This window comes from Barbus barbus (genome assembly GCF_936440315.1).
Source record: "Barbus barbus genome assembly, chromosome: 48".
Taxonomy (NCBI): Eukaryota; Metazoa; Chordata; class Actinopteri; order Cypriniformes; family Cyprinidae; genus Barbus; species Barbus barbus.
In genome coordinates this window covers 20,699,645-20,716,761 of record NC_136726.1, presented here as the reverse complement: position 1 = coordinate 20,716,761, position 17,117 = coordinate 20,699,645, and the positions used below count along the sequence as shown (strand labels likewise).

Here is a 17,117-nt window from a genome sequence, read left to right as displayed (position 1 = left end):
TTGGCAAGCCCGAAGGGCATAACCCGATATTCATAGTGCCCAGATGTAGTCAAGAAGGCTGTCTTTCATTCATCTCCCTCTCTAATTCGAATCAGGTTGTATGCACTGCGCAGGTCAAGTTTAGTGAAGTATTTGGCAGAGCGGAGCTGTTCCAGGGCGGCGGGTACCAAGGGCAAAGGATAGCGTAACTTGACAGTGATATCGGCGGTAATCAGTCCTAGGCACGTGGAGAGCTAGTACTCGGGTGAGGGTGCCCTCTGGTGGTGATTGGAGAGAGCCACAGAGGCTTGATTCGTGACATTTACAATCTGTATCCTGTCTCATGTAATCGCTCAATTAGTGTTTCAGCCAAGCAAAGTCGTCATAATGGCTTGTAAACAATGTCACGTAACATCACATTTACCTCAGAAAAACATATTCTGTGACCATAAACTCATTAGTCAGATATAAAAATAAATTGTAGAAAGGGGCATTTTGCTAAATATATGCACCATATAAGATTCATTATAATTTTTTACTGTTATTCAATGTTTAATTTATTTTTGAATAAATCCATCAAGTTTTTTGACAGCCACCATTTAAATGTTTATATTTAAAAAAACAAATAAAAACAATTTGAAGCAGAAATATTATTATGTAATTGTAACTTTATTATTAAAAACTTCATTAAGTGTAATTTTAGCAGTTGTATAGCCTACAAATCAGTCCATTTTAACCTTCAATAGTAATGTAGTAACCTACCAACTGACTCTCTATATTTTACAGCATTAGTTGAGAGATTTTTTTTTCTTGAGAAAATTTGGCATGTACTGTACCTAGGGTTGGGTACAGAACTCTGTACTTTTAAGGGTACCGACCAAATTGTGTCAGTACTATCGATTCACATTAAATCATTCGGTACCTGAGAACGCATTTGGGCGCATTCAAGATAGAGACAGAGAGTGACAGAGACACAGACAGAGAGAGAGAGAGACCCTGTGACATGTTGTCACCACTGCAACTCTTTAAAACACAACACAATAGAAGAAGGTCTGTCACTTAATTCGAATTGCGATATGAACTAGTGTATGTGAATATTATAACGCAAAAAGACGGTTTAAATATGAATCCTGCATGCTCCGTTAGCCTCGGTATGTTTGAATGGTGGAGGTTTTGTTTACTACACAAATACTGAAACACACGTGATTTTCGGAATCTCACTACATGAACACATGAACTTACAAGTCACTTCATGAGAATTTCATTTGAGAAGACCAGCATCATATCATACTGTATAAACACAGAAATTTCACGTCAACCTGTCAAAATAAAAGTGCGATTTAACATGTAACAGAAATATATTACTTTTGTACAGTATAATGTACGTCTTTATATATTCCATTCACTGACAAATTTAAATAAAACAATTAAATGATAAAAATAATTATTACAACCACATTAACGACTTAATTGTAGAAAAAAATTTTTTAAAGGAATATTCACACAATTTTTCTACCATGTATTAATTTTAACAGTAAACCTCTGTTTGTTTGCCAAAAAATAAAAGGGTTTCATTTTCATTTGATTAAAAATAAATAAATGTTTCATGCCTTCATTTGATTATCAGAAAAAATAAAACAAGAATTTCTGGAAGAAAAAAAATTGTAGGGTCCTATTGTTCAAAATGTTGAAATTGAGAGTTTTGGACTTATTTTTTCACTGAAATAAATGTTTTTGTTATTACACAGAGTAAAGTATCGAAAAAAGGTACCGTTGGGTACTGGTTAGGGTTGTGTGCTACGACTAATTTGACTGTCGTTTAAACGCAAGTTTTGTATCCGACTAGTCCAAAAATTAGAAACCCCCAAAAAGTGGCAAAAGAAGAAAACTGCGTGTGTCTATATAACAGCCTACACTGTCAAATCCCTCAATGAATTCTGCTAAAAATAAGTCACGATTATGCCGTATGCTTGCCTCGCATTACCATCATTTAATTTTAGGCGGCCGTTAAACAGAGAAAAATAAAGAGCATACACTCAACAAAATCAATCAATAGACTGACAGAATTCTTCATCTTCATATAACGTTAGCCAACACTTTAAAACAAAGTCAAAAACAATAGGAAAGTTTATTAAGGAATAGCATTAAAACAGCTTTTAAAAATGTAGGCCTACTTCATGTTGTCTATATTGTCTAAAAACAAAACAATCCTCGTTTTACTTACTCAAACCATGCGCATTTGTTCAGTGAATTTAACATGTTAATGTGGTCTGGCAAGAGACGGGACTGGAGGCGATTCTGCACTTGAAAATAAAAGTGCTCGGCAGGAACTGAAGTCACAGGCAAGCAGAGATAACTACACGCAGAGATAACTACAAGCAAGCAGACAGTTTCGAAAAGAGCCTGGAAATCACCACCATCGAAGTGGGTCTTCGTTTAGAGGAATTGACGGTGCGGATAGGATCGCGGACCGCAGCGGCGAGTTCATAGTGTATGACATGATTGACATTTACTGGCTTTGGCTAGCCTCCAAGCTAACGCATACATGCCTATATTGAATATGATTACGCATCTCTCCAGTAAAGTTATTGTAAGCCAATCTGACAATACACAGTTTACACACAACTTTTCCGTTTCCTTCTAACGTTAATTCAAAAGAATCCCACACCTTGCTGGTCTTTTGCGTGGTCACTTTTGAGCTTGCCGCAACTGACATGTGAAGAAAACGCATGCGAGGTCTGAGGTAAAAATGTAGTTTCCACCCAGATACGCTTTTAAAAATATGTATATATATATTCAAATATTTTTAAAACTTATGTATTCTTTTTCAAAAGTTTTATTTTAACTTGTTATTTAAAATATTTTAAATGTAACGTTAAAATTATGGTAATTTGAATGATAAAAAAATCTAATCTCTCGTGTAATCGACTATTGTTTTAATTGTCGACTAGCAGTAGCTGTACCGTTTAGTCGACTAGTCTAGTTTATTTCAGGTACCGATACCGGTACCGTACCGGTTCAAATGTGAATGGTACCCAACCCTAACTGTACCTGATATATATCCAAAATAATTGATATTGAATCGAATCGAATCGCAAGCTTGTAATTGAATCGAAATTTGTATCAAAACCCAACCCTAGTTTACATTCTTATATACAGTATTTCCTGTTTTCATTCTAATTTTTAAGTTTTGGCAATTTAGTTGAGAGTTTTTTGTCATTTTTATTTTTATTATTATTTTGAAATATATTTATATAGTAATTTTTATTTCAGTTTTAGTTATTTTAGTTCATAATGCAAAAACAAAATAAAATGAGAAATTAAGTTTAAGTTTTTAGTACTTTATTTCAGTTAATGTTTGTTTCAAATAACAACTTTTTATGGATTAATTTGAGTAAACTATAATAACCCTGGTTTCAACTGTTCAAACGTGACGTCAATTTGTAGGCCAAAACCCAACATGATGCTAAGGTGGTCGCTATCAAGTTTCTAAGGTGTTTTGAGTGTATTTAACATTGCTATGCTGTTGCTAGGGTGGATACTTACTACCTTAAAAGATCCCACTGCCAAGTCTCTATGATATGAAATGGTTTGGGTTCCTCCTTTAATGTATCTTTCATTGCATTCACAAGTCAAATCACTTACTTTAAAAAAAAATTTGAATTTTGATTCAGTTGATTTTAAGAATAATTCATGCCTTCATTCAGTATAAATGCTGCTGGATAGGCTACATGCTAAAGCTTAATAATTAAGCTTAAAAATAATCTTGCCCATATAAATACACAACACACTTATGAAAATTTACAAATTAATGAGGTCTGGGAATGAGAAAGGGAAATAGCAACAATCAAAAAGAAAAGGCACTAAAATTAATCTCTACAAGACAAACAGTGTGAGAAAGAGAGACAGTACCTGCTCGAAGCCACAGCATTTTGGTTTAGGATGGACACAACCTACAAAACTGAAGATGTATGTATATGACCCAGTACGTCTCTCATATCCCTCCAAACAACATACACCTTTCCGTCTCGGACCTCAGTTGGGGTCCAGGGTTACGTGAATGTGTGTGTGTGTTGTAATGCAGGATTAGGTCTCAGTCATGAGACAGAGCTGTACCAGGCCACCACACACAGTTCTAGTCGGCCACCAGCACTGAACGCACCGGCCGACCTGAGCAGCTTACCTACCCTCCACAAACACGAGAGAGGGAACGACAGAGTGCTAAAGAGCACTGAATGCCTTCATACTGTCAGCAGAAAAAGGAACCATGTAAAAAGTCAGGTAACAATGAGGAATGACACATTTTCAGAGGGGTGTAATATAGAAACAGTCCCACACGCTTCACCACTGCCACCACTTCATCTCGGCCCAATTTTAACCCCAGCGCCCCAAGATTAATCCCTACTAACGTGTCGAGTCACTAGCCAGATTATCTGGTGTGGCCTGATCAGCCACATGAGTTTACATGTCCTATTTTCAAAAAATTAAAAGGTCCACACATGTTATTAGTGCTGTTTTAATGAAACTGGAGAACTGCATGCAAAAAAAAAAACACAACCAGTGTAATCTGATTCACAAGCAATGCAAATGACTCTTATAAACTAATTCTTTAAAACAAATTTAAAATTTAAAACAGATTCACATGGTAGGGCTCGACAGTAAGGACTGCCCGATGGCCCGGGGCCAGCATGAAGGACGCTCGGGACAGTTGACAGATTTGTCACTTGCCCGATTGGGCCACTGCAGCGTCGTCACGAAAGTTGATCATTTGGATGTGTTCTTAAGCCTTGTTAATTTAAAAGTTCAAGCAATTAAAAAGCATTCGACCGCGAAAGACTACTCATGCGCTGTGTTCTGTATGAATAGCGCTCACAGACACGCACTGTATACAAAAGTAGCCTATGTCAGAATACCCATCTTGTCAAGTAACTTTGTAGATTTAACAATGATTAGTCTAACAATAGTCTTTGGTCTAACTACACAATGAATTAGGACAACTTGAACAGAAATGAAAAACCTGAAATAACATGTAACCACCATAGACTGTAAAAAAAGGTAACCACGCACTAAGTATTTTAGTAGTTTCATGTTTCCATGTTTTTGTAAGCGTGAGGGAGCTTCACTGATCAAACGAGAACAAAGGAGCGGCGCGCGTTTGGATGATTACAGATGAGACTTTCTGTACTGCAGATAATGAATCAAGTAAGTATATCTTGATATAAGCTTTCTTTATTCTTAATTTAGTCTTGCCATTCCTGCCATTCACACCTGGCAGTTCTTGCTATATGGACTCGGGAGGTGAATTAAAATTCAATTTAACGCTATTGAACAAAATTCAAAGATCCAATCTTGTAATTTTTTGTTTAATCGATATTATAACCACCAGTAATATTCAATATATCAGCCACCTCTAGAAATAATGTTGTTGTTGTGGTTTGTTTTTTTGGGGAGGGTTTTTTGCATTTGAAGAGCGAGATGTTCCATTACTGGTTGTGTTAGTAATATGTGATATTTTTGTACTTATCTGGAGTACAGATTTGTTACTGGAGATACAGTGTGGAAACACGTGATGTTAGAAGTAAGTCAGCTCACCCTGATCACACATGACAAGCTAAAAGTGCTATATTAAGTCACTATCCCTATGGATTTTAAATGCTTTGAATCTTTTCCATTTGCAAGTAATATATTCCCACCTGTGCATTTACAGATCCCCCTCTAATCTTCATATATTTCACAGGTAACCAAAGGAAGAGGACAGAAGCTTTGCTGTGTCAGTCGTGGTAAATACAGGAACATTCTTCATGAAGATGTGCAAGAGAAGCTTGCAAGGCAAGACGAGGGAAAAATAAAATTAAGGTACCTTTCTTCATTTTCATAGATTTTGGGATATTTATCTATATTTGGGTAATTGATAAAGTTATGTTTTATTCCCTGTAAAGTAGGAATAAAAAATGTTTGTAAAAATGTTATTTATATTTAAAGCCCAGTGTCAGTGAAGATGGTGTGATCAGGAAATATAAAGGTACATCTCCCAGCATTCTACTACGATGTTGCCCTGATGATTGAGGTAATTCACCTCTTAGGCGATGCAGATGTGGTCAAAAGTTTACATACACCTTGCAGAATAAACTGCTTCATCAGAACAGAAATTGACATTTTTTAATGATTCTACCCTCTTACTACTTTTTTTGCAGATACTGCAAGGTGTATATAAACTTTGGAATGCAACTGTGTCTATTGCTTTCACTCAACTGAACCATTTATAATGGATATGTTAACTGGATATGTTTTATATTGTTCTTCTTTCTTTCCTCAAGGAATTGTTTCTGACTTTCCTGCCTCTTTGGAACATTTCCGTTCACAGAGACCGTGGAGAGATGGTGTGCAGCTTCATGACATTTGAAGTTTACTGCCGATGAAGAGCTTCTGGGACACTGAAAAATACCATTTCCCAGCAATTTCATTTGGAGATTATTTCTTTCTTTATTTAGTCAAACTTGCATTCACTAATGCTGGAGTAAGATTTTAGAAGAAACCTTTCGGTCCTGTTTAATGTTGGTGCTAGTACAGGTTTGAGAATGTATGGCCTGGTTTCACAGACAGGGCTTAGACAAAGCCAAGATTAGGCTATTTAAATAATTTTCATTAACATGCCTTAGAAAAAACATTACTGGTGTGCATCTTGAGACAAAACAAAGGCACTGATATTTTTAAAGATCAGTCAGTGCAAGTTTGTTTCAGTTGAAACAGCTCAGACTTACATTTCAGTGTGGGGCTGGTCTTAAGCCTTGTCTGTGAAACTGAGGGTACCATTAACACAGTTTAGTAATGTTTTACAATAAGGTCTCATTTGTTGTACAAATTATAATTTTCTTGAATCTTTTTTGTATTAAGTGTGTAAGTAATCCTATACGTTATGGAGACCAAATGACTCCACAAGGATAGTAATACAAATAAATTTTGACATTTATATTTATATATCATACAGAATGATGTTTTCTATGATTGCGAGATTAGATAATTTTGTATGTAAGTGATTTTGAATTGTTATCCAGATTCTTTCTAATAAGCGAGTTAAAGTGTTGCAGCTGTGTATAGTGTTGGGTTTTACTTGTGCATGAGCAAAAATAATTTTTGTGTTTTTGTTTTAGATATTGTTTTGTCAATAAATGTAGTGGGTTTTCATTTTGTGTTTGTGTTGATTGTAACTAGGTAACTAAGAGATTTTTTTAAATAAAATTTTAAATAGCCTATACTAAATTTCAACTTCATTGCCAGAGATATATAACATTGAAGTACACTGAAATGACATTTTAGTATATTTTAGTTCACATTAATTGCTTATTGAGAAGTACATATTTACCATATTTCAAAGTACATATAAAGCATACTAAAGTCCCACTTAAGTGGTTAAAAAATATCACTCAAAAGTTCAACTAATTGCATTTAATGTAATTTTAAACTGTAATATATTTGCAATTACTTACAAATAACATGCATTTATGTGGTCAACAATATTACATTTAATTAATGCTTAAGTGTATTGTTAACTTACATTGAAGTATATTTTAGTTAACATTAATTGCTTGTCAGTACATTAGTAGTACACTTTAACCATATTTTAAAGACACTAGAAACAATTATGGAAGTACATATAAAGATGTACAAAAAAGTACCACTTAAGTGGTTTTAAAAAAATCACTCAAAAGTTCAACATATTGCATTTAATATCACTTTAAAATGTGATACATTTGAAGTTAATTACAAATACAATGTATTTAAGCGTCGAAAATAACATTTAATTTGCACTTATGTGTGTTCTTTTAAAGTACAAAATTTCTGCAATAAGTACACTTAAGTGCACTTCTTTTTCACAAGGGTTCTGACGGTGCAATTTACTATGCAGTCAATGGGACAGTCACAAGCCTCCCGGTTTTCATCCAAAATATCTTAAATTGTGTTCTTCAGTCGCGTAGTGTATGATACTCAGTTTTCCTTTGTCACTAAAGTCGGTAAAGGCTGGATTACACTACACAACTTTTCAAATCTGAACAGATTTTTAAAACTCTAGGCATCATATACTTACCGACTTTGTAAATAGTGACAAAGGAAAACCAGGCATCATACACTACCAGAAGATCATACACTACCAGACTTTAAAGTTGTTCCGATCACAACGAAATCACGCAGAAACGTGCACCTTGTTGCTAGGAGACGCATGACAAATAAAAACATATGCGTTCTAAAATCGGCTGAAAATTTCAAACATGTTTGATATCCTCCGACTGGATAGAATTAAAGTCTGGAGCTAAAAAAATCGGAGTCTGTGACCATCATCCACCACGTGACTTTCTGTGGAAAAGACTTGTTCAGACTGTAAAATCGGGGGCAAAAATCATGTAGTATATTCCAGGCTTTAGTGTATGATGCCTAGTGTTTTAAAAAATCTGTTCAGATTTTAAAAGTCGTGTAGTGTATTCCAGCCTTTAGTTACAATTACTAAAACTAAACTGAAATTAATATAAAGCTAAACAGAAATATATATATCTAAAAAAACAAAAAAACAAATGAATACATTTATAAAATTACAAAAATATAAAAATTCAAAATATAAATAGTATATAAATAATACTAAAATAACACGGCACACAAATCACTTGGTTTCCAATAAAAGGAAGGATGTGGGAAACGGATCAGTCACCTGTGTGTAATTTTTGGTTTGCTGTAATGGAACTGGCATGTGAATGTTCCAGGCCTGGCTGCTCAAACACAATGCATTCCAGTGACAGCAATACACTGTTACATGAGAGAGACCACGCGAAACGGCCAATCTATTCCCTCCATCAAACATCAGCCCCAGGAACCATCTGTACCTGCACACAAGAGTGATCCATGACTTACTGACATCAGGCTAAATGTGACCTAGCCTGCCCAAATCCTCTCACAAAAAGTGCAGTAGCCTGTTTAGGCTCCACGCAAACCACACAACTGCGTGAGGCCCCTGCGGAACATGATTTCTTCTGAGGGGGAGACCCTATGATAAGCCCATTTACTGTAAATATAAAAACTGGGTTACACTTTATTTTATGGTGTCCCCGTTACATGTGTATTCATACATTTAAGTACTGAGTAATATTAATTAACTACATGTACTTACTATATGGTTAGGGATAGGATTAAAGTTTGGCTTAAGGTTACTTGCATGTAATTAAGCATAATTTATTGTTATTAGAATAGTAAGAACGTGTAACAAGGACACCTTAAAATAAATTGTTACCAAAACTGACATAATTTCCCAAATAATTTTACATGCTTTTCAGGAGTAAACACTCCTGTGAAGTAAAACAAGAGCTGGCAGGCATCTGGTTGGGTGGTGTAGGGATGAGTTTCGGTGTTACGGAGCTCACGGATGGGTTGCGGTCCAAAACATAAACTCCTACGCTGATATTTCGACCAATCGGCTCCTTAAAACACAGTGGTTGTGTGCTTAATGTGTGCAAAAACCCACACGTGTGTGTTACTGCTTGTGCATGTGTGTTTGTATGTATGACCTGTGCCCTGCCCTTATCTCACCCCACCCACAGCATATATGAGTGTGTGTGTGCATCCATCTGTGTGCGCGTCTTAAGTCTGTTATCTCTCTTCCTCGCCCTGTCTGCACACTGTCACACTAATGGAGTCGGAATGAGGCAGCGATAGCGAAAAAGAGACGCGAGAGAGAAAGAAACATTACTCGCACCTCATTCTTATTTTTAATAGTCTTGTAGGTATGCCAAGAATGATGCGGTGCATTAGAGAGAGGGGCATGCGGACCCTCTATAAGCAGCTTATGGCTACACTCAATCGGGCTAAACGCTTTCTGAGCACTCTTATGTCACAGGGTGGTAGTTATCTTTAGGTAAATATCTGAAAACTATCCACTCCACGCCTCTCAGAACCGAAGGAAAAGAAGCCAGTAACCGTTTCCCAGAATTCCTTTCAACACCCTCAATCGTGGAGCCTTCCGTGCGAATAAAGAAAACACAGAAGCCGTTTATAAGGGCTGTTTGTTTACTCTGAGAATGTGGGTCCATTCCTCACAAATGTATGCGCCAGATTGAGACAAGTGATGTGTCACAAATTATTACTAATCATTGATTGTACTGTAGCTTTTTATTAATATTCTGATGCGGTTTTTATTTTAGAATTTTTATTTCAAGTTTTAGTAAGTTTGTTGTGTTTTTTTGCCATTTTTATAGTGTTCTTATTTTTATTTCAGTTTTAGTTATTTTAGTACTTAAAGATAAGCTAAAAGAAAACCTTTTGCCTTATATTTTACAAATAACTGAGCAGCTTATATTTGCAAGTAACTGAAATAAGTTTTTTTCCCCTTAATATTCTTTTAGTTTAAAATGTTTATTTTATTTAAAGTAACTGGTTTTAGTTTTAATTTTAGTTGTAGTTATTGATGAAAAATTACCAGTACCAATATTAATATTATATTATTCATCTGATATTGTAGATATTGTTGAAGAATCATTACTTAAGTAAATATTTTAGAGATATTTAATTCTTCTACACTATTTTAATGATCTACGCAAAACCAGACAGCTCAGAAAAAAAAACTAAATTGTTACTTCATGACATCAATGAGATTAAATGGCGAGCAAATGGAGACTTTTGCTGAAGTCATTTCAGTTATTATTCATCTATAACATTTAAATGATGTACGTAAAATCAGACAGCTCTGAAGAATGAAAATAATATTCTTCTGAATTGGGGAAAAAACCCCTTTGAAACTTTTAAATTGTTTCTACTAGACATTAGGGATGTAACGATTAACCGCGAGCCGGTTGAAAATCGATTCAAATATATGACGATTTAAATCGACTGAAATGCTAAACAAATCGCGATTCAATTAAGGGTTGGAGTTTATGAATGTATGTCTGAAGGGAACTTACTGTCTTTAGAAAAGTTCAGATGGTATTTTTCTCTGTATAATGCATATTAAAGTTCCTAAGTGCAGCGCTGCCAAGGAAACGCTTAAAGCGCCACCTGCTAGCAGAGACTGAATCTGCGTCTCATTCAGCTCGTCTTCTGTTTCATTTTATGCAGATATTTTTAATGTATACAGTAAATTCACAAAACTGAAGCCAGACCATTCTGTTTTTGCTTCAAATTTCGAAATTATACAATCTAATTTAGATTAAAAACTGCTCATGTTGCATGTATGCAGAATCTTTGTTTGGATCATGATTAAAATGCAGTGGTTGCCTCTAATTTTAAATGGAAAGAGCACAGACAAAGCCTTATTTTGTTTATATAAAGAGATTTCTTTTATTTGTATTATTTATTTGATTTGGAGCTTGTTTTAAAATTTAAACTTAGTTTTTTTTATTTACATTTACATTATATTTACATTTTGTTATTTAGCAAAGTTATATTTCAATTTCACAAAGAAACGTACTGCATTTTGTCCAAGCTATAACAAAAGGACAATGATTTGTCTTAAATCTAATTTTGTAAAAAAAATTAAATAAAAAACGTGAATCGAATCGAAACATGAGTTGAGTGAATCGTTACATCCCTACTAGTCATTAATAAGTTTAAATGGAGAGCAAATTGAGAATTTTGCTGAAGTCTTCTGCTTCTCTGATGTTTGTTCTGAGAAAAAGTCCCCAGTATCTAAAGCCAGGCTCACACTGTGCGATTTTTAATAATCTTTTGCGATTGCTGCTTGTCACACTGTACGAACATGATCCCCATGTCAGACTGTAGGATCTCAGTTGTCTTAATGTCAGACTGTACGACAAAAACGGACGTACTCAAGAAGACTTGTCTGGAGTTTTACGTCATCAATACGTGACCCGCGTTCTCTCGCTATAATGGTAGCTAGCAAACAACAGCAACGTGTAGCGTTAGTTTTATTAATTACATGCCTTGATGTTAAAAAAAAAACAAAAAACGAAAAAGACGACGTGTGTGGAGCAAGTCATGGCTGGGCAAAAGAGGACTTTATAGACTTCCAGTTCTACAGAGCGAACTTGAGGTAATTTTGTTATTCGAGTTTAAACATCCTGCCCCTTAATAAATAAACTTTAAGTAAACTTTACGTTGTACATATATTGTTTTTTACAAATAATGAATGGTTTGAAGTTGTCGCGCTATTTGCGTCATCAAGTTCAGTGCTCCTATTGGTTCTTGGTTTGACGGTCGTCGTAGGAGATGTCACACTGCAGGAAACTTGAGGAAAGTGTCTGAAATCTTCTGACACTGCCAGAATTTAATCGGAGGAAAAAATTGATCGCAACGGCCATTAATCGGCTGTCGGTGAACATGTCAAACCAGCGATCTAGACAACCGATTTTAGCCTAGGATTATAGGAATCTTTTAGGATTTTCAAAATTTGTCTCAGACGAACAAATCGTGGCCAAAATCGCACAGTGTGAGCCGGGCTTAACGTGTCTCCTCTATAGTTACATAGAGATCTAAACATGGTATCAAACTGTTTTCCGATTTGCCAAAACACCAGTCTCAGTCAAAAGTCAGAAATCCCAGTAGACTCAAACATCTCTCATCAAATCCTTATAATGTCTAATTTCTATTTCTACCTAGGACAGAGGAAACACCCAAGACAAAGTTGATATTTGAATGAAACAAGCTTTGATAGAACGACCTCTGAGCAATAAAATTTTCCTCTAGGACAGCTGAGGGTCAAATGAGTCCTACAGACAAACAGCTCAATCTGCCTCTTCTTTTGTGCTTTGTGTTGCTGTACTCCACAATGGATGTTCATTTAAGATACCCTCCCTGCACAACACACACACAAACACAAACAAACAGAGCACAAACACAGAGCATTCATTGGGAATCGTGGATGTGGAGCACAATTAAAAAAACGCAACCAGCCATCAATTAAATCACACAAATAGGCCTACATAGTCAAAAAGTACACAGACACCTGAGTTTTTAATATGTTTACAAAAATAAGTGCATCCCCACCACAATTACTCCATAATTCACATCACATACTAACTGATATTGTCGTATGAGGACATTTCTAGCACATCAAATCATCTCTAGTTCAGAGGGAGCAGGGTTTCGGCTGGGACCAGAGGTGCGCTGTCTGCCTCACTCCCCAACTGAAGAATGTAAACATGTGAAATTCTCGTTAAAGAGCATCGCTTGACGGCCGTGAACTCCAGAGCCCAATGAAGTCAACAGTGTTCACAGTGAAACGCTGTCATATATACAAACTGTCACACCTGCTCTGAGGAAACACACTCATGCCTAATGAAGTGCCACAAATTATGGTTGGAAAATCCCTCCAAAATAAACAGTTTGTCTTAGAACCTGACATTAACAACTACGGCTTTTATCTGCCAAGAATGACAGAGAAATGAATTTGACCACTCTGAGAGGACTGTAAAGTTAAAACAGAGGGGCGAGCCAAATCTTTCTGAAGAAAAGAAGGATGACGATGAGAAAAAAGTGAAGAAAAAGAAGCAAAGGCAATAAATCAACACTTTCCAGTGATGTAATAAGTAATGCTTAAAAGGGTGCGTGAATCACGCATTTCCAGGTCACATTTAACCCCCAAAATCAAAAGGAAAAAGTAATTAGATGTGAAATTACAAATGAAGTCTTTGTTTTAGGACCATTATGGTTTTTATGTTGTTTTAAGACAATTAAGGTCAACTCTCCTTATTCTCAAAAGTGACAATCATTACTGTAATCTTTTAAAAATATATATCATTACCACAGTGTATATTTTTTATTCTCATTCCTCTCAATAGTGATTCTAAATACTGTAATTTATTTAAAAAAATTGTCATTACTGCAATGTAACTAGATTTCTTTTAATTCACATTATCTCAATAGTGATTCTTATTACTGTATGTCATTACTGCATTGTATATTTTTTATTCTCATTCTTCTCAATAGTGATTCAAATTAATGTAATTTCTTTAAAAATGTGTCAAATTGTCATTACTGCAATGTAACCAGATATTTTTTGTAATTCTCATTATTCTCAATAGTGATTCTAATTACTGTATTTTTTTTTTTAATTGTCAAATTGTCTTTACTGTAAAGCATCTAGATATTTTTGTAATCCTCATTATTCTCAATAGTGATTCTTATTGCTGTAATTAAAAAAAAGGGTCAAATTGTCATTACCGCAATGCATTGCTATTTTTGGTAACTGTCATTATTCACATAGTGATTGTACTGTAATTAAAAAAATACAAAAACAATTAAAAAATACTGTACCTTTTAAAAGGCAAACACTACCATGATGTATTTTAAAATTAAAATATAGTGCATTTTATATAGTAAATTATATTAAAAAAATAGATTTTTCCTTTGCATTATCTTAATGAAAATTGTTGATAACGTGTATTAAATTGTCATTAAACAGCTCAAAAAAACTTCAAAATAAAAATTTCTTTCTTTCTTTGATTTTCACCAACATAAACAAATCAAAGGATATCACATCTGATTCATCCTATTGTTTTCAATATATTTTCTTTAAACACTCCCAGCAATCTAGCCTATTCATTAATCCATCCCTCTCTTTTATTTTCCTATTTTCAATGTCTGTCTTAACCATTACAAACACACCATTTATCACATTCCTCTGTCCTTCTCCTCAAACCCCTCCTTCTCTGTCCTCTGGATTCCATCCTTCACTCCCTGCATCCGTACATCATCTCTTTCTCTGCGATCCTCTCCACCTTTCTGCCCTTCCCCAACATTCCTCCTTCTGCCCGTCTGACCTCATTGGTGGCTTTTTGTGTCTCCCCCCCCAAACAAATCCAGCATAACACATGTAATCCTGCTCACACACAAATAATGTTTGAAACACGAGTCCTTAAAAAAACTTCACCAGTGGACACGTGAAATACCTACCAACACATATTGGCAAACAACTGACGTTAGCAAGTACTTTAACTGGAATATGTATTGATATTGAGCTGTAGAAAATTGAGAAATAAGTGTAGAACATTCAAGAACAACCATCATCACTAAATAAAGGGGTTTTTTCTGTATAGTTTCAGGTAAATAGGAAATTATGTAATTAGTAAACATATACAGTATAAAATCAAATTTTAGTTTCATCACAAGCAAAAAGCATGTTTTTGGACACATACCAAAACAATACCAAGTTCTTCAATGCAGGTTTTTGGATATAAACCATGTTTTTTTATATATATATATATATATATATATATATATTTCTACTTGATGTGAGCCTAGCTTACTTTTATGGGTGTGACCTAATGTAGCCAGGTTGACTCAGAAATAAGTGACCCTAGTCCACAAAACCAGTCGCTGGGGTATATTTGTAGCAATAGCCAACAATACATTGTATGCGTCAAAATTATCAATTTTTCTTTAATGCAAAAAATCATTAGGATATTAAGTAAAGATCATGTTCCATGAAGATATTTAGTAAATTTCCTACTGTAAACACATCAAAATTTAATTTTTGATTAGTAATATGCATTGCTAAGAACTTCATTTGGACAACTTTAAAGGAGATTTTCTCAATATTATTATTTTTTGTACCCTCTGATTCCAGATATATCTCAGCCAAGTATTGTCCTATCATAACAAACCATGCATCAATTTATTCAACTTTCAGATGATGCCTACATCTCAATTTCAAAAAAACTGACCCTTGTTTTGTGGTCCAGGGTCACATATAAAATCAGCCTTTTAGATGAGTTATGGGAACTTCACTAAAGACGCCATGGCATTACCATCTGATACATCACTGCAATGTAATGTTTTTAAACTAATCTTGAACTGTCACATCAACAGGTGATCAATAAACTGTCTTACCTTCGAAGAATCTCTGTAAGGCCTCCGTTTCATCAATCACGGTTTCCATGCTAGCGGCTCCCGCTTATAAACATCAACGGCGGGAGTCGCGTGCGCTTCAAACTCTCATCTTCCCAACTTGACGCACAATTATCTTTATATATAGCCTATTTACAAGCCCGGAACGAGCTCAGTATCAATATCTCCTCTGGATTATTAATTAATATTACTTAAAACCGCTCACTTCTTTCAGTTTCTCGCGTAAAACATAAATTCGTTTTCTGAGGAGATTTTACCTTTGGATGTCAGGTGGAGGCATATTCCAGTTTTCCCCGATGATTTCGTTTATTTATAACCGCGATACATAATTACAGATGTATTTAATGTGAAATAGTCATTTGAAGTTAGAGAATATTTTTTTAAACGGTAAAAATGATCTTGTGAGCAGGTTTCTCGCTCGCTCCCCTTTCAGTCAAACGCGCTCAACGTCCTTCTCTGCGCGCTCTCGCTACACTCGCGCCTCGTGCGCGCGCTCCACGCGAGAGGAAAAATCTAGATATAACAAGGACTTTCAATCCGGTTTAGACGTGGTAATTTATTACATATGAAAGGCCAACTATATGCAACATGTCTTCTCAAATGCATGATTACAACTCCAATGTCGATGCCATAGCCTATGACTCAAAAACACATGAGACAAAGTTAAATAAACAGACACACAAACCAGTGTGGGTATAATGTATTCCTAAGTGATTAATTGCTGAAATTTAGTTACTATTCCTTTGAAAACGCAATGTTTTATAATTTAATAATAAACTAGGCAAATTGCATTAAATAGGCCATAGATGTTAGAACAATAAAATATGAAGCAATAGTGGATTTTACATCCAAATCTAACATCTAATGTTAAAATGCATGTTTTTAATGTTACCTTCTAAATTGAAATACTTTGATCAATCATTTATGCAATGTATTTGAAAGAATTAACAGAGCAGTTCATGTCTGTTGTTGAGGCTGATATAGGATTTAGAAACTAATTAATAATAGGCTACCTTTTAGAAAAAGCAATTAGTACAGTAATCTAATTACATGGTTAAAGATGGAATAATTAATTACTTCTTTAGAGTAACTTACCCAGTATTGCCATAAACATAACAGCATGACATGTAATTGTTTTTTGTTTTTTTTGCAACATTTACCGGACAAATTGTAGCTGTGCATTAAATACCATGGGACACATTGAAAAATTATTTTTTGAAGTTCTCAAAGACTACATTTTATACTATAACAAGCTATAAAATACACTAAATGTTTAAATTTTACAAGAAAATTCT

General features: G+C 34.8%; 1 protein-coding gene across 5 annotated transcripts in view; it reads right to left on the bottom strand.

Moving 5' to 3' along the window:
* The window catches only part of myrf (myelin regulatory factor), a 42,305-nt gene extending 26,006 nt beyond the window's left edge, over positions 1 to 16,299 (bottom strand). For all 5 annotated transcript variants that reach the window (XM_079412295.1, XM_079412296.1, XM_079412297.1 and 2 more), the window contains exon 1: positions 15,805 to 16,299. In XM_079412295.1, coding sequence (XP_079268421.1) covers positions 15,805 to 15,853 — 49 coding nt within the window. In that variant the 5' untranslated portion in view covers positions 15,854 to 16,299. The remainder of the gene's footprint in view (positions 1 to 15,804) is intronic.
* Positions 16,300 to 17,117: the final 818 nt, after the last annotated feature.